Consider the following 26,275-nt stretch of genomic DNA (forward strand, 5'->3'; position numbering starts at 1 on the left):
AAAAAAGAAAAAAGAATTTAAAATATTGAAGAAAATCTAAGAGAGATATCAAACAACCTTAAGTGCTCAAATATCCAAGTCATGGGTATTCCAGAAGGGGAGGAAAAAGGAGAATGCATTGAAAACATACTCATCAAAATAGTGGCAGAAAACTTCCCAGGTATAGGAAAAGACACATATCTTCAGATTCAGGAAGCTCAAAGATCCCCAACTGTATTCAACCCAAAAGGTCTTCTCCAAGACATGTTATAGTCAAATCGGCAAAACTCAAAGACAAAGAGAGAATCTTAAAAGCTGCAAGAGAGAAGAGTCAAATCACCTATAATGAAGCCCCAATCAGATTAACATCAGACTTTTCATCACAAACCCTAAAAGCCAGAAAGGAATGGGATGATATATTCAAAATACTAAAAGACAGAGATAGCCAGCCAAGAATACTCTACCCCACAAGGCTATCCTTCCAAAACGAAGGACAAATAGTATATTTCTCAGACAAACAAAAACTGCAGGAGTTCACTACCACACGACCACCCTTACAAGAAATTCTCAAGGGAGTATTGGGTTTGGTACCTGAAAAATAACTTACACTGCCATAAAAACTCAAGAAAAATCAAAACGCACTAGTAAAATAAAAAATGCCAACAATGAAGAGAAAAAAAAAAGTTTATCTACCATCCAAGAAACCAACAATTACAAAAGACAAGCAGTAAATCAGAAAGAAAGGAACAAAAGACACTTAAGACATCCAAAACAAAAATCAATAAAATGCTAGGAGTAAATCAACACTTTTCAATAACAACTCTTAATGTAAAAGGATTAAATTCCCCACTCAAAAGACACAGACTGGCTGACTGGATTAAAAAGGAGGACCCAACTATATGCTGGCTTCAAGAGACCCACCTCACCTATAAAGACTCACATGGACTAAGAGTGAAAGGATGGAAAAAGATTTACCATGCAAACAAAAATGAAAAACAAGCTGGAGTGGCTATTCTTATGTCTGATAAAATAGACTTTAAACTAAAAGCCATAAAAAGAGATCATGAGGGCCACTACATACTGATAAAAGGATTGATCCATCAAGAAGACATAACAGTCATAAATATATACATACCCAATGTCAGAGCAACCAGATTTATAAAGCAAACTCTATTAGACCTAAAGAAGGAAACAGACACTAATACCATAAGAGCAGGGGACCTGAACACCTGACTATCAATATTGGACAAATCATCTAGACAAAGAATCAGCAGAGAAACACAAGATCTAAACAACACTCTAGACCAATTGGAGTTGGCAGATATCTACAGAACATTCCATCCGACAACCTCAGCATATTCATTCTTCTCATCAGCACATGGATCATTCTCAAGGATAGATCACATGTTAGGTCACAAATCAAGTCTCAACAAATTCAAAAAATTGGAATTATCCCATGTATTTTTTCAGATCACAATGGATTAAAATTAGAAATCAATAACAAATGAAATTCTGGAAACTATACAAACACATGGAAATTAAACAGCATTCTACTTAATGACATATGGGTCCAAGAAGAAATCAAAAAATTTACTGAAACTAATGAAAACAATGATACATCATACCAAAACCTGTGGGATACTGCAAAAGCAGTACTAAGGAGGAAATTTATCACATTAAATGCTTACTTCAGAAGAATGGAAAGATGGCAGGTGAATAACCCAACACTTCACCTTAAAGAACTAGAAAAACAAGAACAATCCAAACCCAAAGTTAGCAGATGGAAAGAAATCATTAAGATCAGAGCAAACTTAATGAAATTGAAACACAAAAAGACAATACAAAAGATCAATAAATCAAAAAGTTCGTTTTCTGAAAAGATGAATAAAATTGACAAACCATTAGCACGGCTAACTAAAAAAAGAAGAGAGAAGACCCAAATAACAAAAATTAGAAATGAAAAAGGTGATATTACAACTGATACCTCAGAAGTACAAGGAATGGTTAGAAACTACAATAAAGAACTATGTGCCAACAAATTTGAAAATCTGGAGGAAAGGGATAAATTTCTGGACACACACAAACTAACAAAACTGAGCCAAGACGATGCAGAAAATCTGAACAGACCAATAACAATAAAAGAGATTGAAGCTGTTATCAGAAGGCTCCCAACAGAGAAAAGCCCAGGAGCAGATGGATTCACAGCAGAATTCTACCAAACATTCAAAGAGGAATTGGCATCAATTCTCTACACTATTCCAAAAGACTGAATGAAACAGACACAATTCTCCCAAACTCATTCTATGAAGCAAACATCACCCTGATACCAAAACCAGGTAAAGATACAACTAAAAAAGAAAACTACAGGCCAATACCCTTGATGAATATAGATGCAAAAATCCTCAATAAAATACTACCAAACACAATACAGCAACACATACACAAAATTATACACCACGATCAAGTGGGATTCATCCCAGGGATGCAAGGTTGGTTCAACATACGCAAATCAATAAATGTGATACACCATATCAATAAAATCAAACACAAGGACCACATGGTCATCTCTAGAGATGCTGAAAAAGCATTTGATAAAATTCAACACTTGTTCATGAGAAAGACTCTCTAGAAGTTAGGTATAGATGGAAAGTTTCTCAACATAATTAAAGCCATATATGATAAACCCACTGCCAATATCATCCTGAATGGGGAAAAGCTGAAAGCTTTTCCTTTAAGAACAGGAACTAGACAAGGATGCCCACTCTCACCACTCCTATTCAACATAGTGTTGGAAGTACTAGCCAGAGCAATCAGAGAAGGAAATAAAAGGCATCCAAATTGGAAAAAATGAAGTGAAACTGTCCCTGTTTGCAGATGACATGATCCTATATATCGAACAGTTTAAAGCCTCAATGAAAAAACTCTTGGAGTTGATAAACAATTTTGGCAAAGTTGCAGGATACAAAACCAACACACAAAAATCCGTAGTATTTCTATTCTCCAATAGTGAATATGCAGGAAGAGAAATCAAGAAAGCTTGCCCATTAACAAGAGCCACCAAAAAAATAAAATACTTAAGAATAGAGTTAAACAACGAGGTGAAAAATCTTTATAATGAGAACTACAAACCACTCCTGAGAGAAATTAGAGAGGACACAAAAAGATGGAAAGATATCCCATGCTCTTGGACTGGAAGAATCAACATTGTGAAAATGTCCATACTACCCAAAGTGATATACAAATTCAATGCAATCCCCATCAAAATTCCAATGACATTTTTCTCAGAAATGGAAAAAACTATCCAGACATTTTTATGGAATAACAAAAGGCCACACATAGCCAAAACAATTCTGAGCAAAAAATATAAAGCTGGAGGCATAACACTACCTGACTTTAAACTATATTACAAAGCTATAAAAACCAAAACAACATGGTATTGGCATAAAAACAGACACACTGAACAATGGAACAGAACAGAGAATCCAGAAATCAACCCACATACCTCCAGCCATCTGATCTTTGACAAAGGCACCAAGCCTATACACTGAGGAAGAGACTGCCTCTTCAGCAAATGGTGCTGGGATAACTGGATATCCATATGCAGGAGAATGAAACGAGACCCATACCTCTCACTATACACTAAAATCAACTCAAAATGTTTTAAAGAATTAAATATACACCCTGAAACAATAAACCTTCTTAAAGAAAACATAGGAGAAACACTTCAGGAAGTAGGACTGGGCACAGACTTCAGGAATACAACCCCAAAAGTACAGGAAGCCAAAGGAAAAATAAACAAATGGGATTATACCAAACTAAAAAGCTTCTGCACAGCAAAAGAAACAATTAACAGAGTGAAAAGACAACCAACAGAGTGGGAGAAAATATTTGCAAAATACACATCTGACAAAGGATTAATATCCAGAATATACAAGGAACTGAAACAACTTTATGACAAAAAAACAAGTAACCCAATTTAAAAATGTGCAAAAGAGCTAAATAGTCATTTCTCTAAGGAAGATATACGAATGGCCAATAGACACATGAGAAAATGTTCAACATCACTCAGCATTCAGGAAATGCAAATCAAAGATTTGCATCTGAGATACCATCTCGCCCCAGTTAGGATGGCTAATATCCAAAAGACTGTGAATGATAAATGCTGGCGACGTTGCGGAGAGAAAGGAACTCTCATTCGTTTTTGGTGCGAGTGCAAAATGGTGGAGCCTCCATGGAAAATGGTATGGAGGTTCCTCAAACAATTGTAGATAGATCTACCATATGACTCAGCTATCCCAAAGCTGGGAATATACCCAGAGGAATGGAAATCATCACGTTGAAGGTATACCTGTTCTCCAGTGTTCATTGCAGCACTATTTGCAATTGGTAAGAGTTGGAACCAGACCCAATGTCCATCATCAGATGAGTGGATATGGAAAATGTGGTATATCTACACCATGGAATACTACTCTGCTATAAAAAAGAATGAAATACTGCCATTTGCAGAACATGGATGGACCTAGAGAATATTATATTAAATGAAACAAGTCAGGCACAGAAAGAGAAATATCACATGTTCTCACTTATTTGTGGGAGCTAAAAATAAATAAATAAATAAATACACAAATAATTTCGGGGGGGAGATACAACACTTACAATTCCTTGAAGTTGATATGACAAGCGAACAGATATGAGGTTGTTGGGATGGAGGGGGTAGAGAGAGGTTTCAGTAACAGGTCACAATGATCAACCACATTGTATATTGACAAAATAAAATAAAATTTAAAAAAAAAAAAGAAGAAGAAGAAAAGCCCACTTCCTTACTATGACTTTCAAAGCTTAACATGATCTGGCCTCCTGTGATCTCTCTAGATTAGATCTCCTACTTCACTCTTCCTCATTCATTCCACTCCAGCACCACTGGTCTCCTTGCTGTTCTGTTCTTCCTACACATCAGACATGTTTCTACCCTTGGGCCTTTAAATTCTCTGTTCCCTATACCTGGAGTGCTCTTCACTCAGATACACATAGATGCACTCCTTCACTTACTTCAAGTCTGCATCAGTGTTACTTTTCCAGTGAGAATTAGCCTGTGTGCCCCAAGTCACCAACCCATCTGTCATTCAAATTCCCCACTATCCTGCCATAGAATGTATGACTTTCTAATATGTTGTACAATTTATTTATTTATTATTTTTATCATTTATTGTCTTTCCCTACCCAAATGAAAGTTCCATTCAGGCAGGTGTTTTTATCTGTTTTGTTCACTAATAGATGGATAAATAAATCATGAAACAAAGTAATTTGCTTTAAATGAAATGGATATTTAGTTCAAGTCTCATTCTGTAGGGGAAAAATTTAAGGAACTGTTTGACTTGCAGTTTGACTTGTATAAGGTCAAACAGTCAGTAAGGAGCAGAATAAAAGCATAAGTCCTTGGCCCCAAACCTAGGTTTTTTTCACCAGGGCACACTGGTGGAATGTAAGAGAATACATATAAAAATAAATTTTAAAAATAAGCAAACAAACAAGCATACACACACATAAACACAGAGACACATCTCACATTAAAATATTACCACTGCACAGTAATAGTATTACACAAGGTAATTATATGCCTGCAAAGAAAATTTATTACTTACCTCTACCCCAGATTTTTTTGATGATATCTGTGTCACAGTTTCTTTGAATTTATTTGCCTTTTCAAGTTGAGCTTTAAGTTGTTCAGCTAATTCCTTCAAAAAGAAAATCAGGTGAAATAGGTGTAATATACAGTTTAATTCTTTACTACAGAATATTTTCAAATTTACACAACAGAAAGGAAAATAGCATAACCAACACCCATGTAGCCATCACTTAACTTCAATTACCAACTTAAGGCCTAGTATATTACTGTCTAATGAACTTATCTCAGTTACACACATCTCAAATACCTGTGATATTTGTTTATGCTTTGAAAATAAATAAATACAAGGACATATATTTTGGGGGAGACGAGGAGATGGAGGAAATACATAATCTTAAGAATGACATTTTTGCAAGTAGATATTACAAATTTCCAATACTTACAAGCTCAGTTATTTGTAACAAGGAAGCCATCACAAGATTTGAAATATTACCTTCTTTACTGTTGATAAATAATTTAGATAAAAATACTGAATAGAATTCATTTTTACTCTATGAAGCCCATAGCAATTTATGTAAACAACTGCCATATAAAGCAATAAACCACAAAGTAATAAATTAAATAAGCAGATCTATGTGACAAGCAAAGGACAGCATGCTCCACTGCAGTGGTTCCATGAACACAGGAACTCCTATTTTTAACCTCCTACCTAGGTGACCTCTCTTTCACTATTTTAACTACTTCTCTGTACTTTCAAAACTCAAACTTCATTATCTTGCTTTAGACATTGTCGTTGATTTACCTCTTTTACCTCTTGCTATTGTTGTCGCATTTCTGGGGTGACTCGAAGTTCAGTGTTACCAAAGACCAGATTCAAAGAGAAAGAGCAGCATATGCCTGATGTGCCTTTTATTAGACATACAAACTAATAAAAATACAAATATTGTGTTTGACTACCATTTATTCTACTCAGAGTATATCAAAACTGAACTTAATGATCACTTATAATTGTGTGTAAGATGAGTGCATATATATAACCATGAGTGATACATGGAATGGTATCTGGCTGTGCTATTCTGCCACGTGCACTTTAATAAAAGGGTACTTCAAAAAGTTTGCGGAAGAATTAAAAGATAATACAAATACTTCCATGAACTTCTGGAAGTACCCTCATATATATATTATTATATATTATTTTAACAAGCATGTGACAATATAATAAACGAATAAATGAATGAATGCAGTTCATTTGTAGTCATCCCTATTTCTATTCAATTCTGAGGTAAATCGGTCTTAAGTCAAACATTATTATGGGAATTAAATGAGCTAACCTGTACAAAGCATTGGACACAGCATCAGGCACAAAAACACTGCCTTAAAATTTGAATACATGAATTAATCATGCTTTTCTAGGAACTCATTTTTTATGTTCTTAAGTAATTTAAGAAAGTAATAAATGTTCCTAATAATATATAACTAAAATTAGGAAAGAAGCCAGTGACAACTTTATCTCCTTCAAATATGCTCAATAAGTTAGAAATGTAAGAATAAAAAGCAAATAACAAAGTAAAAAAGAAATTAAAAAGCACATAGTTCCCTAAGGATCTTAAATTTCAGAAATCTGATGTAGAAAGTAATTTATTTAGAAATTGACACATAGTACTGTTTCTAGAAATGCTCAAGAATTTTTTAAAAGAATCCATAAGCAGCAGTTATTTTCACTGTGTGCTACATCCACACTGCTGAGGAACTTCTAAAATTACTCATAAGAAGTTAAATATTTAATACACTATTCTCTAAAAGAACAAAATATAAGAGTCTCACCATATTCCCCATCATCTCTGCCTTGATAATCTTGGCTCCCAACTTGTTCTTCTCATCAACACTCAGGATGTGGATGGACTCATCCTCTAGACTACTGTTGAAACAGGAAAGTTCTTAAGAGCATATGAAATGTAGGTATAATGCATAATTACATCCTATTTTCCCATTAAAATTTACTCTCTTTAAAACACACACACACACACACACACACACACACACACACAACACTGGCTAAAAACTTTAGAGGAAGAAGTCTTAAAAGGGCTCTGGCTCAATGATATTTCAGAAACCTTGAGTATACTGCAATTATTCTTTTTGTGCTGGCAGTGTCCATAGATCTCCCTTTAATTATTCTTTTCTTATCACTTGTTCTCACAACTTTCCCTATACAACTCACCTGGGCCCTGTTCCCCCTAATCTTATCCCAGAAGAGCTCATTATCCCTTCATGTGTGTAAATACCATAACTATAAGTATCTATACTTATACCTGTAATAAAGCATCAGGGCATTTATGTACCATATTCATTCACATCGTTCACTCGTACTGTGAGTTCTTTGAAGGCAGATACTATGGCATAATTATTTTTATTCCACCAGGACTAGGAAATAGAAGCATTCAGTAAATACAATAAAAAATGAGTAACAGAATGAATTTATCAAAGTCATCTAACTTAAATCCCAAGGGACAACTGTGATGTGAAAATAACTTCCTCTTTTTACCTCATTCCTTGACACACCAGTCCAGACATATTTTTTCAAATCTGAATGAGTGTAAGAAACACATCGTTTCTCAAATTTTCAGTATCCAAGGATCACTTAAGGGAAATATGATAGGAACATGGACCAATAATTTTAAGTTAATTTTGTTCCAAAGGTTCATCAAAATTTGGGGGTAAAAATAAGCTAGAAACAGTAAGAGTCATAACAACGGCAGGATATTTCAATTTTGTGAGCTATATGTGAACTAAATTATTACATCACTTTTTTTTTTTCCTTGAAGTAACCAAACTCATCGTGGTCCACGCATAGACCAAGAGGATCACCAATATTCTGGAGATCATATATTGAAAAACACTGACCTAAGTCATCAAGAAAGAAGTCCTAAATTTTCCTCCCCTGTCACCCACAATCTGTAGCCATACGTTCCTCTTCTTTTAACATTTCCGCCCAAGGCTAATCCTTCTCTTTCCCTTTTGGGCTATAATAACAAACTCTGCCAAGAATGACATTCCAAGGCTAAAATATTTTGTAAAATGGGTTGGTTTCTGATATTAAATTTACAAAATCTAAATTAAAGACATCACATTAATTTTTGTTCATATTACATACTACCATAGGTTTCAAATTCCTGAAAGTACTTAACTAATTTATTTTCCAACAAAAGAAAAACATAAGCAACCACATTTCATTTCTAAGAAAAATAAGCTTAAAGTTCTTAACCATATGGGCTACTACTGGAGGATGTTTTCCTACTAGTTAAAACAATCACAGGGCCTAAAAAGAACAAAGGAAAGGATGACAAATTTGATCACATTAAAGAAAGAATAAAAGAATGGATAAAAAAAGAAAAAGAAGGAAGGCAAATTACAAATGATGAAGAAACTATTTGCATTACATGACAACTATAAAGAGTTCTCGCAAATAAAGAACTCAAAATGCATGCAAAACATGTCTAGTAAACAAAAACAGAAATAAAAATAAACACATAAAAATACAGCCAATTTCATTCACACTTAAAGAAAAAAAAACAAGGAACAAGTCTGTTTCTCAACTATGTATATGACCAAGATTTTTTTTAAAGTTCAGTATACTATCAGCAAGGAAGTAGTATGTCATTCTCATATATGACTGTAAGAATGTAAATTGGTAAATACAACAAACATATTAAAAGTAAAATGCACGTATTCTTTGACCTGATAATTACACTCCTTGGAATTTATTTTACAGCTATATTTCAATAGTGTGCAAAGCCACACATAAAAACTTCATTGCAGCCTTGTTTGTAATAGCAACAAAGTGGAAACAACCTAAAAGTCTACTACTAGGAGACTGGTGAGAAATATTAGGTTATACCTAAGTTTAACATTAGAATATTAAAGAGCTTTTAAAATAAAATAGGTAGATACATATGGGCTAATGTGAAAAGACCTTTAAGATATAATGATTGGAAAAAACAAGATTCAGAATAAAACATGCATTATGAAGATATTTAAGTTTATATATGTTATGTATGTATATAATTTTGTATGCTAAGTATATAAATTACACACATTCAAATGCACTAAAAAATCTGGAAAGACACTGTTAACACTATTAACCTGGCAAGTGGGATTAGGGTTGAGGGTGACAAGAAAGAGAGACTTTTTCAATTTATGCTCTTCTGCCTTCACCATTTAAATTTTATACACATGCATTTACTATCTACTTGATTACAAATGGTTTAATGTTTTAAAACTATTAAAGTAGCAAGAAAGGTAAACATAAATGAATGATACATATAAAGGAATAAAACCAATTCAACTAATTTCTCTATCACTATTCATATGAGACGAAGATATTAGTTGTTACAACTTTTCCACAGTCTGGTAGATTGACCTATGGTACATTCCAACACCCAATTTATAAGAGACTAAAAGTATTTTCCAGTCATCACTGAAAATGTTTCACTTTTTGCAGCTTATATATCTTTTTTCCTCTCTCCTATGCCACTAATTGGTCAACTCTTCTCATATTCTACCAAAATTACTCTTACAAATGATATCAATAACTTTTCCATAATCAGCGCATAAAAGGAAAGGGTCTTTTTCCCAAAGAAAATTCATGGTTCTACTTTTAATCTTATTTGAAACCACACTAAATCAGCATCAGAAGACATGAAGACTAATCGAAGCCTTGCAAATAACTAATAATATTAATAGCAACAACAGCTAAGATTTATGGAGCACTTACTATGAACCAGATACTATGCTAAATTTAAATTTTAGGTAAATGGCAAATACTTTTTAGCATAAGTATGTCCAAATATTGCAAGAGACTTATTACTTTTTATTAAAAAATCTGGAAACCCTAGTTACATAATACATTGTGTGAGTCACAACTTCAGCTCCCTCAGTTTCTACATATACAAAACGCAAGGATCAGACTGATTTCTTCTATTTCTAAAATCAATTCTGAGATTTTTTTTCTAGTTCTAAAATTCATTGATTCTAAAACTCCCCAGAATTTTAGTATTTTATTTTAAAAAACCAACATATTCCCAGGATAATAAAATTAACAGCTTCTAACAATCTTTCACTGAATCTTTCTAAGCAGTCTTGAAATTTCTATCTTGGTCTCTTACTTTACACCACTCTACATGCTCAGCAATCTTTTTTTTCATTCAAATATAGTGGATGATTCCCAGATTTTCTTTCCTTCTCCAGACAATCACAGAATTCATGAAAAGCCTCAAACCCTCTGTAACATCAAAATTAACACATATAACAAAGAATACTGTCTTCAAACCAAAACACACACACACACATATGTACACAAACACAGCTTTTAGTGAGTGCTTATATTACAGTATACCTATCAGAAGCTTACAATTTGAATAAGACACACAAATATGAAGCAATCAGACAACCAGATGAAATACTAACAATGTTAAGATTGATTTGCATACTCTGCTTAGCTACAGTCACAAAAATCAAGACCTAGTGATCGTCCAAATACTAAATCAACCCTAATGATATCAGGAAATAAGAGCTTCATCCCACTAGCAACTGGGAACTAGAAATAGTGTGCCATCCAGGATAGCTGGAGTGAAGCCTGGACAACTGTATATGCACACAGTCTTAGACATTCTCTAATCCCTTCCTTGCTTATTCAGCCAATACAACTGGATTTCTCCTTCAGTTTCCTAGGAGCAAAGCCCTGACCTGAACCAGAGCTCATCTGACTGGGGCTCAATCACTCAGTCTAGATTTTGCCAGCTCCCTCCCACAGAAAGTTACACACTGTGCTTTATAATCCAGTGCTTCAGATGGAGTCGTTAACAAAAGCGATTTATCAGAATCATGACCCCAAACCACAATGCTTATATCTACTACTACCATTGATTTTTATTATTTCCTAAAATGCCTTCCTTTAGTGTCCCACTCATTTTTAACACAATTTAATGATCATTCAAGTATATGTTTGTCATTATCCTTGGACACGTATTTTTTATGTCTGGCTACCTCCAACAAGGCCAGCCCTAAAGCTGAATCAAGCTTTCCTAGGTTTGATCCCACTCATCCTGAGTTTCCTCATCTTCTGACACAGACCTATATAAGTGCAACAATAAAAAAAACAGTAAGTGCCATCTATTTTCCTAATCATTATGGGTACAATCATTATCCTACCCTTATTTTACATTTGAAACCCTAACATTATCTTTAAAATCTGCCATTTGCCCAACATGGATTATTGCTTTTTCTGCAAAACAACAACCATAATTCATGGTTCCCTCTGCAGGATCTTTCACCTATATTTGTCACTTCATATTGGGTTACAGAAGCATATTTTCCTTCAGTCTCCTATACCTCCTATAGATGTGCAGTATTTATAATTATGATTATACTTAACAATGGGGTAATTTCCTTAAAATGTAATATGGCACTGATAACAAAATCTACTCAAATTTCTCCTGAAGCTCATCCATTTAAAAGATTCACTCATTCCAGTTTTTAAATTGCAAAAAAGCAACTAATTTTGAGGAAATAGTACTACTGAATTCTTCCAGCTCTTTTAAAAATAGAAGTGAAAAAAAAATACAATCCACAAAACAATATTACTGTATTGCTAAATCTGCCTATCTTATCTCTTCCATCAATTTTAAGAAACAGACCATACTCGGATATAATTAACAAATGATATTCTAAAAATATTGTTCAGTTCTTTGAATCTTCTGAACCCTAATGTTCATTTATCACAGTGAAAAAACAAATGATAAAATACCCAGCAAATGTAGACTTTGTGTCATTTCTCAGGCTTTCATCTTCTGATTTTTCTCTCATGTCCTCTGGAATATGTTGGTGTTCAACACTGCTACTCGCTTCCAGTGGCTTTTGATTTGAATGTTTCTTGTCTCCTTCTCTCCCATTAGATTGACTCCATGATGTTAAACTCTCTTCACAGTTCTCAGTGGGTTTTCGAAAACCACAACGCAAAGAACCCTGAGCTACCAATGCTGAAGGTAAACTAGATGATTGAAAATTTCTGCCCTTGCTGCGAAATGACAGTTCTTCATCATCAGAGGGTCTTAAGAATTTATGTCTCAAATTACCTGGAGAAGAAAGCTCTTGATTTTGCCTTGGGTTGGATTCTCTTCCACGTCTTTCTAAAGACCCAGATCTTTTCTCTTTTTCATCACCAGTAAACTTATATTTATTGCTATTGTTTGCAATATCTGTTGTAGCATATCTATCCCTTGAACTTTCTTGATATTTTACTAAGTCTGATTTTCTATTTTCTTGACTACTTTGTGCTTTATCCAAATATGTTGGTTTCCTCCACCGTTCTCGTCTATGATCCTGTTTTATGGAAGCAGTTTTTTCAGCTTCTTCTAATTTCGACTGAAATACTTCCATTGACTACAAAAGACAAAAATTAAGACATTTAAAATTTAAAAAGGCTCAGTGACTTGCTCCCCACATGCCACTGTACTATGACAAGTGGCACAATAAAAGAAAAACCCACCAATGGGGGAAAAGGGGAAGACCCTTACAATCATCCCACACTGAAATGAATACTTTTTAAAAACATGAGTGAACAGTAAAAGATTACCAAATAACAAAAACAGATCCCAAGAGGATAATCATGTTGACCAAAGGCTCTGCTCTAACACAAAGTATAGTACAGAAAATGGTAGAGACATAAACTTTCAAAAACATAATAAATTCCTACTGGTAGTTAGATTCAAGAGTATTGCTAAAACAATATTACTTTTTTATACTGTATTTGTATTAAAAAACGGGCTCTCATAAAAAAAAGAACACTTCAAGAACAAGAAAATGAAAAACTATGTGTCAAAAAAAAAATTTTTTTTAATGTCCTGATATACTGAGTAGAAGAGAATAAAGTGCTGAAAACCAAATTAGCCTGGGAATTCTCTATACTTTAGGAAGAAATGGTAAATAAGAAAAAGTCTTAGACAATCTAATATGCATGTACTAGTACTTCCAGAAAGATGGAGCAAAAGTGAAGGAAGAAAAACATTAATTTTTTTAAAAAGAAGAAAATTTCTCCCGGATGATTTTCCAGATTAGAAGCGCTCATCCAATAAACTCGGGGGAAAGGAAGTGGAGAAAGACTTACACACACACACAGAAAAAAATCCTAATTCCTTAATCTCAAAACTCAAGAAAAAAAAATTCTTCACAAACACTGGATCACAGGAAGGAGTGCATCAGTGTAAGAGTGTATATAGATGGAAACAGGTAGATAATACATTACCTACAAAGGAAAGAAAGACTGCTGTCAACTTTCAACTCTAATTCTTAATGGACAATGCAATAAAGATCAAACTTTGAAAAAAATTATTAGGCTATAATTCTATATAAAAAATTAAACTCACAAACTATCCTTCCCTGGTATAGGCAAAAGAAAATCATTTTCAAAAATGCAAGGAATGGTTGGCTGGTTAGTTCACTTGGTTAGAATGCAGTGTTATAACACCAAGGTCAAGGGATCCCCATACCAGCCAGCAACCAAAAAAATAAATAAATAAATGCAAGGAATCATAAGACAAATCACTTAATAATTCTGGGGAAAAAAATTACTCAAGATGATTAAGCCAAACCATAAATGAATTAGGGCAATGTGTGAAGTTTAATACAGTTGTCAAGGAGAGATGCATCATACACAGAAACAGAGAGTAGGAAGGTTATTACAGAGTTGGAGGCAGGGGAAAAATGGGAGATGAAGGTCAAAGGGTACAACAACATGTCAGTTACATAAGATAACTAATCCTAGAGATGCGAGGTACAGCATGAGGACTGTAGTTAGTATTGCATCATACATTGGAAATTTGCTAATTTGATTGTAAAATTAACTTTTTTATTAAAACTTTTACTACAAAAATAAAAAAGGTAACCATGTGAGATGATGAATATGTTAATTTACTTGACTGTAATAATCATTTCACTATGCATATGTATATCAAAAGATCATGCTTCTTACCCTAAATATTTTTTATACAATTTATACAGAAAAACACTTCTTACTAAACTGAATACAAGGATACTTTATCTAACCATGGTAATCCTCATCTTAAATCCTAGAAGTCATCATTTAAACACAGAAAGACAAGAACACTAGCTTCCAGTGCTTTTATCAAAGTTCTAAACTTCGATTTCAAAAAGTAAAGGAAATTTAAATATTTTAACATTGAAGGGAAAAAGCAAAATAATCATCATTTGCATACTACCTTCCCAGATAACCCAAGATAAAAAAAAAATTAGAAATAATTAGAGTTTGTTAGAAATTTGGCAGACTACTACCAACAGCAATTCAGGACACATAAGGGAAAAAAATTGAAAAAAAAATTAAAAATAGCCACAATGACGCATACATAATTGCACAGAGAAAATTATTGAAGAACATAAATGAAAACTTGAATAGAGAAATACCCAGGGTTTTAGAATGAGATGACTCAACATTATAAAGGTATTAACTGTTTTTGATATATCTGTACATTTAAATTTAAATCAAAATTTCAAAAAGTAAATTTATAATGGATTTTAGAAAAATGTTTATTTCTGTTGAGCTTAAACTTGACAAAGTGATTCTAAATTGAATAAGAAAAATTGAATAAACAAACACATAAGAATGAAAACTACTTTTTAAAATTACTAACAAGACTTACTTTGCCACGCAGTAGGTGTTCACTAATTATTCGCTATCTGTTAATCATTTACTGAAAAGTACAATAATTATAACAGTATAAAACTAATTGCAGGCAAAGATAGAAAAATCAAGGAAACACCCATGAGAGTAAAGGAACAGACCCACATATATAAGAAAACCTAATGTATAACAAACATGTCATTTCAAATTAATGGGAAAAGAATAATTCATTCAATATATCATAAAAAATTATCTAAAGACTTTAGGAAAGTTAGACGCCTACTTTGCAACATACACAAATATGTTCCAGAAAGATGAAGGATAAACATAAAAAACAAAACTGGACAAATACTCAAGGTAAAATAAATGTGTACATTTTCATGGCTTTCGAGTAGGGAAAGCCTGTCAATTAATCATACCAAGAGCATTAAGTCATGAAAGAAAAATATGAAGAATTTTGCTAGGTAAAAATATTTAAAATTTAACCATAGCAAATTATCAATAAAGTAAAAAACAAACATGAAACTAAGGGGAAGAAATTTGAACAGAATAATTAAAAAGTCTTATATAAATCATTATCCCAAAAGAAAGACAGGAAAATGATATTAATAATCAATTCACTAAAAAATACAAATGGCCAAAATAAATGTAAAAAACAAATTCCAATTCACTAGTAAACAAATGTATAAAAATAAAAGCAAAAAAAGGTGTTTACCAATCACAATAGCAAAGACTATAAAGAATGATGGTCCAACTGTTGAAAATTATGTGATAAAATGGTAAAAGAGGCATTTTAATAATTTGCTCAATCTTTCTGTAGATAAATTTGGCAATATACATCTCACTTCAATTGTCTATATCCTTTAAACAAGCAATTTTATTTTTACTAATTCACCTGAATACCCAGATAAATATGCAAAATGCACTGGACAAAGACAGTCAGCACAGTGCAAGTATTTAACCGAGGGAGGAAAGAGCATATACATGTCCATCCACTGACAAATAATGGAAAACCAGATTAATATATAAGAAAATATTAAAAGGTCATTAAAATGTATATATTTACGGGAATCCAACTATGTCTACATTAGTAAGTAAAAAAAAAATAAATAAGGGTATATTCTATAAGCATACTTTAAAACATAGGGGAAAAATATACAAAAACATATTACAAAATGTTAACAGATTTAAGACAAAGTGTAACATTTTCCCTCTTTTATTTGGAAGAGGGGGCAGTGGCACTAGCATACAGTTTTGAAATCTTTCTACTTTCTAAATCTCTAAATCTGCTTTCCTTTGGAAATTGAAGAAGGTGCGGGGGAGGACATCAATGGTAATTACTGAAACAGAAAGATTATCCACACATGGTGAAAAGAGGATCTATTTCTAATATATCATATACTGCTGCATGGTTCCATTGTTTTAAGAGTATATACACTCTTTTAAAAACTCTGGAAAATATCAAAACTCTAGAATATACCAAAATTTCTACAGTGGTTATCTCCAGAAGTATACTCTGAAGACTTTCCTGCATTATTTAAATTTTATCACAACGAGAAAATGTTATTTTTACATTAAACACACACTTAAGTTTTACATTTGTTATGTCAATAAAAATATGCTACCTAAGTTCAAATAATGAAAAGCAGAAAATGACTTCAGCAGTATACAGAAATGAAATTTAATATTAATTCAATTCAAAAGTGTTTCACAGCACAAAACAAAGTTTAAGGCACTTAATTTTTCACATAATCCTGAAAATATTCATATCTCCTTAATACACATACTCACCCCATATCTTTCAGCTACAACGTCCTCAAAATTTCTATTTTGTTTCTCAGCTTGTTCCTTCATTCGTTGATAAGATTTCCTTAGCCAACTTAATCCACCGTCTTCTACTACTGAAACTAAATTCCAATTTTAAAAGTTAGTTGTACTTTTAATGTGATTACCACAGAATTAATATTTATTGCTTTTATGATGACTTCTGAAGTACATAATAAAATATTTTTCTTTGAATATATAAAAATCATAAGCACATTTAAAAGTCAACATATATCTGGTTGCCTATATACAAGAGTACTTCAAAAAGTTCATGGAAAAATAAAATTGAAAGGTAATATGAATCTTCCCATTAACTGTTTGAAGTGTACCCTTGTTATGCAACATACAGAGTTTTATCACTATGAAGAAGGAAAAAATAAATAAAACTACTCTCAAGAAAATTCCAATCTAAGAGAATAAGGATAAAAGAATATAAATAATTACAATGAAGATAATATGTGATAACTATTTATTTAAAAAAATGTAAAGGGTTATAGAATATGAGAAAAGTGAAGAATTATTTGTAACTGGGAGGTCAGGGAAAAATCCATAAACCAGGCTTGGGAAAAATCCATAAACCAGGCTCAGGAAAATGAGTCAGATTTCTACTAAAAAAGATAAGAGTAGAGAGGACATTCCCAGAAATAAATAAGGAATAAAGGCACATACACAGATGGGAAAAAGATACCTCAGATGCAGCACAAAGAACAAATAAGAAGTTTATGGAAGATAATGCTGAAATGCATGTTAAAACAAATTATCCTACTTTAGTCATGATTACCAATCACGAATAGCTGAATACCTTCAACAAAATTTATTTAGCTGCTTATATTTCCTTCTGTACACATCACACTTTTGAAATGTATAAAAAGAAAATCTAATCAACTACCTAAATTAAAATTCTGTTCCTGATTTTCCTTGCCCAAAAACAGGACACTTTAAGATTACCCCAACTATATAACCAACAAAAATGGACCCATGCAGACTCCAAAAGGCATGTACAAGAATGTTCACAGCAATAATCTCAACCTGTAAACAACCCAGGAAATGTCTACCGTCAATAGAAATGATACATAGAGTGTGATATATTCCTAAAGTAGACTATTATATAGCAAGGAGAATGAAGGAACTACAACTATACACAACAATATGGATGAATCTCAAAATGTGGGCAAAGGAGAACATAACTGATTTTTGGTGCTGGAAACCAGGACAGTGAAAATCTTCTGGTGAAAGGGTAGTGACTAAAAGGTCCACAAATGGGGCTTCTGGGTTGCAAATACAAGAGTACATCAAAAAGTTCATGGAAAGATTAGTATTATCTTTCAATTTTATTTATCCATGAACATTTGGAAGTAACCCCATAATATTGTATCTCAAACTGTGCACTGATTACACAGATGTTTTCACTTTGTGAAAATGATCAGTCTGCTGTACACTTATTTAAGTTTACTTCTTTAAGTTTACTTAAAAAAAGAACAGATTTTTCAATCCTTCAATTAATTATGTTCAAACTAATTCTATTCCCTCATTCAAATCTCGACAGTTTATCTCTACTAAGCAATCTCTTCTAAGTTAATGTGTCCTTTCTTTACAGGTTTAAAATAGTATGTATTTCAAAACCTAGATCTCTAGTTAACTCAATGCTTTCACTTTTCATTCAAAACCTTACTTTACTCTTCCTCTTTCATTCTTATTTATATAGTCTATGGGTTCAAAATTAACAGTAGAGCTAATCAAGGAACTTGGGCTAAATCTGCCATTTACACAGTGATAAGTAAAAGAAACCCATAGAAGTTAACATCTATATTAATATCCCAGCTATATAATTAAATTGTTTATTCCATAGACAAAACTAATAAATGCTGATGATCACAGTAAAAATTTCCTGAATAATCACCAAGATATTAATATAGTTCAAAGAAAAAAATATCAGAGGAAAAGTAAGACTGCTTTTATTCCTCTACATTGACATTTATGAAGGAAATTTAACAGGAATAAAAATTTTCAGCCAATTCAATCGCAAGTTAAATCCACAATTTTAGAAATATTTATATAATAATGTCATTTTTAGTTGATAATATGTTCTATTTCAACAGTCCTATTAATCTTATAATTACAGAGGGCAATGATGAAGTATTTTCAATAAGAGAAATCACTGAATGTAATACTCAAAAAGCAAACAAAGGGCCGAGCCCGTGGCGCACTCGGGAGAGTGCAGTGCGCTGAGAGCGCAGCGACGCTCCCGCCGCGGGTTTGGATCCTATATGGGAATGGCCGGTGCACTCACTGGCTGAGTGACGGTCACGAAAAAGACAAAAAAAAAAAAGCAAACAAAAAAATACCAACTTGCAGCACCACCCTGAAATTCAATCAACAAATATTCAATGAATATTTACTATAAATGTGATAACTTGTAAAACATAGTAGGAAGTAAGAACATAAAGAAAATACTGTCCTAGTCCTCTATGCTGAGACAAAGATATATCAAATAATTATAGTAAATTCACTGGCATACCGCTTTTGAGGTATACCTGTATCTCAAATCTGTTTTTTATAATAAGTCAAAAATTAAGAGACTTAAGTATATGCTTCCATCATAATTCAAAGCTATATTGTTATAGACAAAATAAAACCAAATGAATCTAGGTTCTATTCCCCATTTCTCTCAGAAGACAGGCTAATATAGAAACAACAATAAACTAAATATCTAGAGACCTAGAGTTTATTCTTGCTGCTACTACTAAATAGTTGTAAGATCTGAACCAAGTCATTAACTTCTCTGGACCTCTGCTTCTTTACCTGTAAAATAAGGTAGCTGATTTAAACCACCTTTGAAAGTTTTTCCAACACAAAGTTTCTAATAGAGAAGTCAAAGAATAAAGAGGGGGGAAAAAAATCAATAGGAAGAACAAAATCACATCCAAAGAGTCTGTAAGCAAGAATTTCTACTATGGTAAAAAATATAGCCTTCTACTAAAGAATTTAGAGTGACTAACCCTAGACTAGGAATCAGAAGATCTGATCTAGTATTACTCCCATGACTACAGGCAAATTACCTGGCCACTCTAAGCCTTAGTTTCCTAAGCTATAAAATTAGGATAACAATAACATATACTCTGCTCTCCTCACATGGTTGCTATGAAAATGAGCTAATGTATAAATATGCCATGTAAACTCTAAATTGTACAAATACTCCCATTACTAAAATATGATTTAAAATAATTGTGTATGAGCTCTGAAAATGGTTTACTAACCTTTCCACCTAATTTTCTAAGAAAGAAAAGATTAACAAATTTTCTTGAAAATATGGTACTTCGATCATTACAAAAAAACTTGATAAAACCTTCTCAAAACATTTAATCACAGAACAAGTACTTGACATCATCATCATTATTGAGTATATACTATATTCCTGATAACAACAGTAAAAGATTTTTCTCATGTAATCTTCACAATAATTACATAACATAGGTACCATCCTTATTCCCTATTACAGATGAATAAATTGGGCTCAGAAAGGTCAGGAAACTTTTCCAAAATCAAAAGCTAATAAGTGGAAATGCCAAAATTCTAGTCACCTCTACCTCCTTAATACTAGTGCTATAATACTTTAAAGTGCCTAACAATTTCAGCCATATCATTAATCCAAACAGAATGATACTGCTATCTGCATATGCAGAAAAACCTGCAGATCATGTTTTAAAACTTAATTTCAACTCTGGGATCTAAGCCCTTGACAGAAGCTTTCTGCCATTTTTCTTCATTCTAAATAAATACAATATTGGAAAGGGAAGTGGTGAAATCATGATGTGAAGGTGAAGGGGAGAAAGGCCCTCTAAAAGCTTTACGTGAGGTCATTTTCCTCCTAGTATCTTTGATTCCGCTGTTTCAGCCAGCTAAAAGATATTATCTAAGGTGGAATTTGGAGTCTTCTCTACTCAATGAAGTTAAGAACCTGTTGATTACAGAATATTGGGCTTGTCAATTCTAGGTTTTCCCCAAAGATGAATCTATTGACTGCCTTCTGACAAAAAGGTTCGTAAAAGCTTAGCTCATAAAATCAGCCCTACATACTAATGGGTCATTGAGCTAACTTACTGCTCCCCAAACTTTTTTTTAAGTTCCTCTAAAACAATACAGATACCCCTCGACTCATGATGGGTAATCCAGATAAACCCATGGTAAGCTGAAAATATCATAAATCAAAAATGCATTTAATACGACTAACCTACCAAACACCAAAGCTTAGCCTAGCCTACCTTAAACATGCTCAGAACACTCATATTAGCCTACAGTTGGGCAAAATCATCTAACACAAAGCCTCTTTTATAATAAAATGTTCAATATCTCATGTAATTTATTGAATACTGTACTGAAAGCAAAAAACAAAATGGTTGCATGGGTACTTAAAGTACATATCACTTTTGCACCACTGTAAAGTGAAAAATAAGTTGAACCATCATATACTGGGGACTATCTGTATTTCAAAAAGAACTTTATATGTCTACAGTTGCTATTAAATAAATTTTTCATTGAATTATCAATGCAGCACTTAATAGGCATACAAGATTTTTTAAGTATGTTTAAAATTATGTATGCTAGGGCCGGCCCATGGCTCACTTGGCAGAGTGTGGTGCTGATAAAACCAAGGCCACAGGTTCGGATCCCTGTATAAGGATGGCCGGTTGGCTCACTTGGGAGAGCGTGGTGCTGACAACACCAAGTCAAGGGTTAAGATCCCCCTACTGGTCATCCTTTAAAAAAAAGAAAAAAAAAATTACGTATGCTTATGTGACACAAATATTTGTCTCCATCTGCTGGAAAATAACAGTACTCTCCTAAGATCAATATAAATTTTAAGAATGCTGGCAAAGTAGGAATTTCTGAAAATAGGAAACTATATCTTTAATGTTTATACATTATTTTCATGAAATTTCTCAGACTTAAAATTTTTACATCTTATTACAGAATGTAACATACCAAAAGCATTATTATATCCTCACAGAATCATACTTTGCATTAATCCATTTAAAACAGAAATTCATTTATGAAAACATGATCAACATAAAAATGCATATTTAATCATCTTTGCTCCCAAATACATTATAATTAAAATAATCTTCTCAAGTACTAATAACTTAAGTAAGGCTTTAAAAGACTGTAAACATTTTATCAATGCTTTGTCTTATGTAAACTCGGATCATTCCCTCAGGAACATCAAGTTATCAGAAATGCCTATGTGTTTACAACCAAAATATAGGAATACCTTTAGTAAGTGATGATACACTACAGTCTTCTGGTGGAAGACCTGTCCCACCATCCTTCCAGAATGGATTCAATTCTCTTTCCAGCAGTTTGGACTAGAACAAAACATTTTCAAAAGTCAGAATTTAAATATAAACCCATCAAAAAATATAGTAATAATTAAACTGAGATGCAGTTAACAGTTGTAACCCTGTACAAATCATTTAAAACACTCTTAAGACACGCTGTTCTGTAACTTGCAGGAAATAATGTCTAAATTCACATTCATTCAATGTTTTTATTCAATGTCTACCATGTCTCAGAATTGTACTACATGTAGAAGATGTAACTGTCAATAATTCTGACTCAGCCCTTGGTAGCTTGGGATATAGTGACAAAAACAGAGAATAAATAAGTAATTGATAAGTGCTTTGAAGGTAGACACACAGAGTTCTAAAGCCACACAAAGATTCAAACCCCTCTCACACTGAAAGCCTTCCAAGAAGAAATAATATATACAGTCTTAGACCTAAGGATGGGTAGAAATTAGCTAAGTTTTCTTTTTTTTTTTTAAAGGCCGGAGGGACATAAAGATGCTCCTGATAGAAATAATAATAGCTCATGAAACCCTAGAGAAAAAGAAATCACAGCACTCTCAGGGAACTTAAAGGAATTCAGACTGGCTAAAACTTAGAAGTGTGAGTAAGTAGTGACAAGCCATTAGATTGTAGAACAATCAAGGACTAGGTCACATGAGTCATTTTGGACTGTTCTTGAGGTTTTATGCTGGGGGCAATGGTGACTCATGAAAGTGATCAGCTTGTATCACACAAACTACAAACTATTCTCAGTGTGGAAAAAACCCTGGAAAAGAGCAAGATTAGAGACAATCTAGTCAGAAAATGGTGGCAGTAACCTAGGCAAGAGATGATGGTAACCTAATCACAACCCAAGTGCTTCCTGCATTCCATGCACTACGCCAGGCACTGGGCTATAATGAGTAAGGTGGGCATGGCCCTTGCCATCAAAGAAATTATGGTCTAAAGAAGGGGAAAAGACAATTTGGAACATTAACATAGATAAGTGCTATGAAAATAAAGGGTGCTACAGAACTACCTTCTAACGATATCTAACGACCTCAGGGGGTGAAAAAATGCTTCCTACAAGAATAATAGCAACAGGATGGAGAGAGAAGGAAAGTGTTAAACATTAGCACCTTCAGTTTCCAAGAGTATGAACCAACCATACTATTGAAAAGAAAATGTTGGATAAAATGTTTAAAGAAAAAGCTTTTTAAATGTATCTACGAGCTGACAAAAAAGACTCTTCAAAGGACAAAATTTAAGTTAATGTTTAACTTGGAGGTTTGATCCCTTACAGTAGTTTGTAGCAAAAAAGGTTCTGTCACCTGCTTTGTTAATTTACTACAAAATCTCTCAGTATTTATAATTAACTAATTTCTTCCAATGGTCTTATCTAAACACTCAGATACACAGCAGATACTCAACAGGATAAAAAAAAAAAGCTAGATTATATACTGAGGAGGAGAACTGACAAGAGGCCAGACAAGCTGTGAGATACTATCTGAAAATGTATGAGACAAGGACTAAATATATAAGAACTTCTACAAATCAGTAAGAAAAAGACAAATGAACCTAACAGAAAAGTAAGCAAAATCATAAACAAGCAGTTCACAGTACAAGAAATCTGAATGACCAAAATGCATGAAGATCTCTTGTAGTAACCTGAGAAAAACAATAAAATGCCATTTCTCACCCATTAATTAATCTGGCAAAAATTTTGAAGTTTGACAATTATAGGTACTTAGTACTAGAAAAGAAACACATATTGCTGGGGCAGTACCAATTGTTATATCTAAGGTCCTTCATTGTAGCACTGTTTGTAATAGTGAAAAACAGTAAACAATGTAAGTGTGCATAAGTAGAGGAATAGATATTTACAGTGTGGCATAGTAAGATGATGAAAGACTATACAGTAATGAAAAAGAATGAAACAAATAAAATATGTCAAAGTGAATCGATCTCTAAAACATGTTCAGGTCTTCTAGTCAAAATGGCTTAGTAAGATTCCACTTCATCACAATCTCCCTGCTCTGGACAAATAGAAGAGATATACAAAATATAAAACATACTTGAGTTCAAAATAAGATAACTATCTCTATGGACGAGAAACAGAAGAGACTTGCAAAGCAGTAAGCAGGACTGAAGCCATAGGTCTACTAGGCCCTGTGTGTAAGCAGAAAACAATAGTTCTGCATTCAATTTGCATAAGATAATAAATACTAAAAGTGCTCCAGTTAAGACAGAAGAATGGAGCCAGTCTCGCCATATAAAGCCAAGAACTAGGGTAAGGAGATCTGCTTTTGAAAGAAGGCTGAAGAATTGGTACGAGGTACAGACTGGGTCTGTTGATAAGTGCTATAGCTCTATAGCATTTAGCACAATGCATGCATAAGAACAGAAGAGGACACAGACACAGCCTCAAGCACTGGCTTTCAAACTTTTCTGTGACCCTGACCCATAGTGAAAGACAGCGTGAGTGTGTGTGTGTGTCCAAAACAAAAGTTTAAGGAAACAAAATACACCTTTATTACATGTAATACATAGCTGGTATTTTATATTTTTAAGTGCTGATAGCAATAAATTAATTTCATGACCAATATTTTGAAAAACACTAGCCTAGAATACCAAAGAAATGATATCCCCAATATCAAGAGGAGATATATAATTAGCATGCTCCCACCACCTGACAAGACAGGTAAATTTTCTTGCCTTCAACTGGATTTTTCCTCAAATTCATCATTTCCTCAACTTCATCCTTTCATTAAGGGTATATTCCTGCAGGGTCCCAGATTTATAGGGGTTCATCAACCAGGTTTTCCCAACTCATGCAGGCTCTTGCCTTTATGTCCTATCCCTAAGGACCCATTAAAATTGAAATTCAAGATTATCAGGATTGTGTGATGCCACCTGGAAAGCCACCAGCTTCAGCACTTCCTTACATGCTTATGTTATATTTCATCCAGAATTTTTAGGTGTCTTGAAATTAAAGCATTCTTATAGTCTCTAATTCAGTATGTACACTGAAACAAGATGAAAGGGTTCACTTTTAATACAATGATATTAACCTAAAGTCAATATTCATTCAACTATATATATGACCTAGATTTATTAATCTAGTATACCTTTAAACTGGCTTCCTATGGGAAACTTATTTTAACAAAACATATCCCATTTCATAGCTGTTTTCACTAATTGTATTAAAAACCACAAAACATAAAATAATATTTTACAAGTAAAATTGCATTTATATAAATGTCTTAGTTTATTAAAGGCAAATTAGAAAGTTAAAGCATTTTAAATATTCTCTTACCTGTTCAAGTGCTTGGGTTTTCTCTTGTTCTATTTTCCTTATAGTTTCCTTTTCAGCTTTGAGTGATGATGACGACACAGTTTTAACAGACATAAAATCAAGAGTCATCCACTCATCCCTCTGTTGAAAAAAGATGACCATTTCAGGCTAAATTGATTAGAACTTAATAAACACTTTGCTCTAGGATTTAGGCACTCACACCTGGCTCAAATCCTATATGGCTGTATAACTTAAGGTGAGTTTCTTAATCTCTCTAGGCCTTAGTTTCTCCCCTGTAAAATGGGATAAAATATCTATCTTTCAGGACTGTTTTAAGGAGAAAACAAGAAAATGGATATAAAGCGTCCAGCTCAGTGCTTGGCACACAACAAACAAACATTAGTTCCTTTCACATTTCTTCCTTCATCTGTGTCTAAAAGTGGATACATTACATTCTCCCTTAGGCATATAAACTATAACCCAAAATCTGTGAACTACTCAACTGTAAGCATTGCTAAGAAAATTACAGCATG

The 26,275-nt window shown here is 33.1% G+C and overlaps 1 protein-coding gene across 4 annotated transcripts in view; it reads right to left on the reverse strand.

The window, feature by feature from the left end:
• The window catches only part of LOC134375475 (CWF19-like protein 2), a 99,574-nt gene that overhangs the window by 54,893 nt on the left and 18,406 nt on the right, over positions 1-26,275 (reverse strand). For 3 of the 4 annotated variants that reach the window (XM_063093925.1, XM_063093922.1, XM_063093926.1), the window contains exons 5-10: positions 25,764-25,883; positions 22,393-22,486; positions 17,091-17,206; positions 12,411-13,045; positions 7,430-7,523; positions 5,622-5,714 (exon numbers count right to left, since the gene is read on the reverse strand). In XM_063093925.1, coding sequence (XP_062949995.1) covers positions 5,622-5,714; positions 7,430-7,523; positions 12,411-13,045; positions 17,091-17,206; positions 22,393-22,486; positions 25,764-25,883 — 1,152 coding nt within the window. The remainder of the gene's footprint in view (positions 1-5,621; positions 5,715-7,429; positions 7,524-12,410; positions 13,046-17,090; positions 17,207-22,392; positions 22,487-25,763; positions 25,884-26,275) is intronic. The other variant, XM_063093924.1, reaches the window with a different exon arrangement.

This window comes from Cynocephalus volans, chromosome 4, assembly GCF_027409185.1.
Source record: "Cynocephalus volans isolate mCynVol1 chromosome 4, mCynVol1.pri, whole genome shotgun sequence".
Classification (NCBI taxonomy): Eukaryota; Metazoa; Chordata; class Mammalia; order Dermoptera; family Cynocephalidae; genus Cynocephalus; species Cynocephalus volans.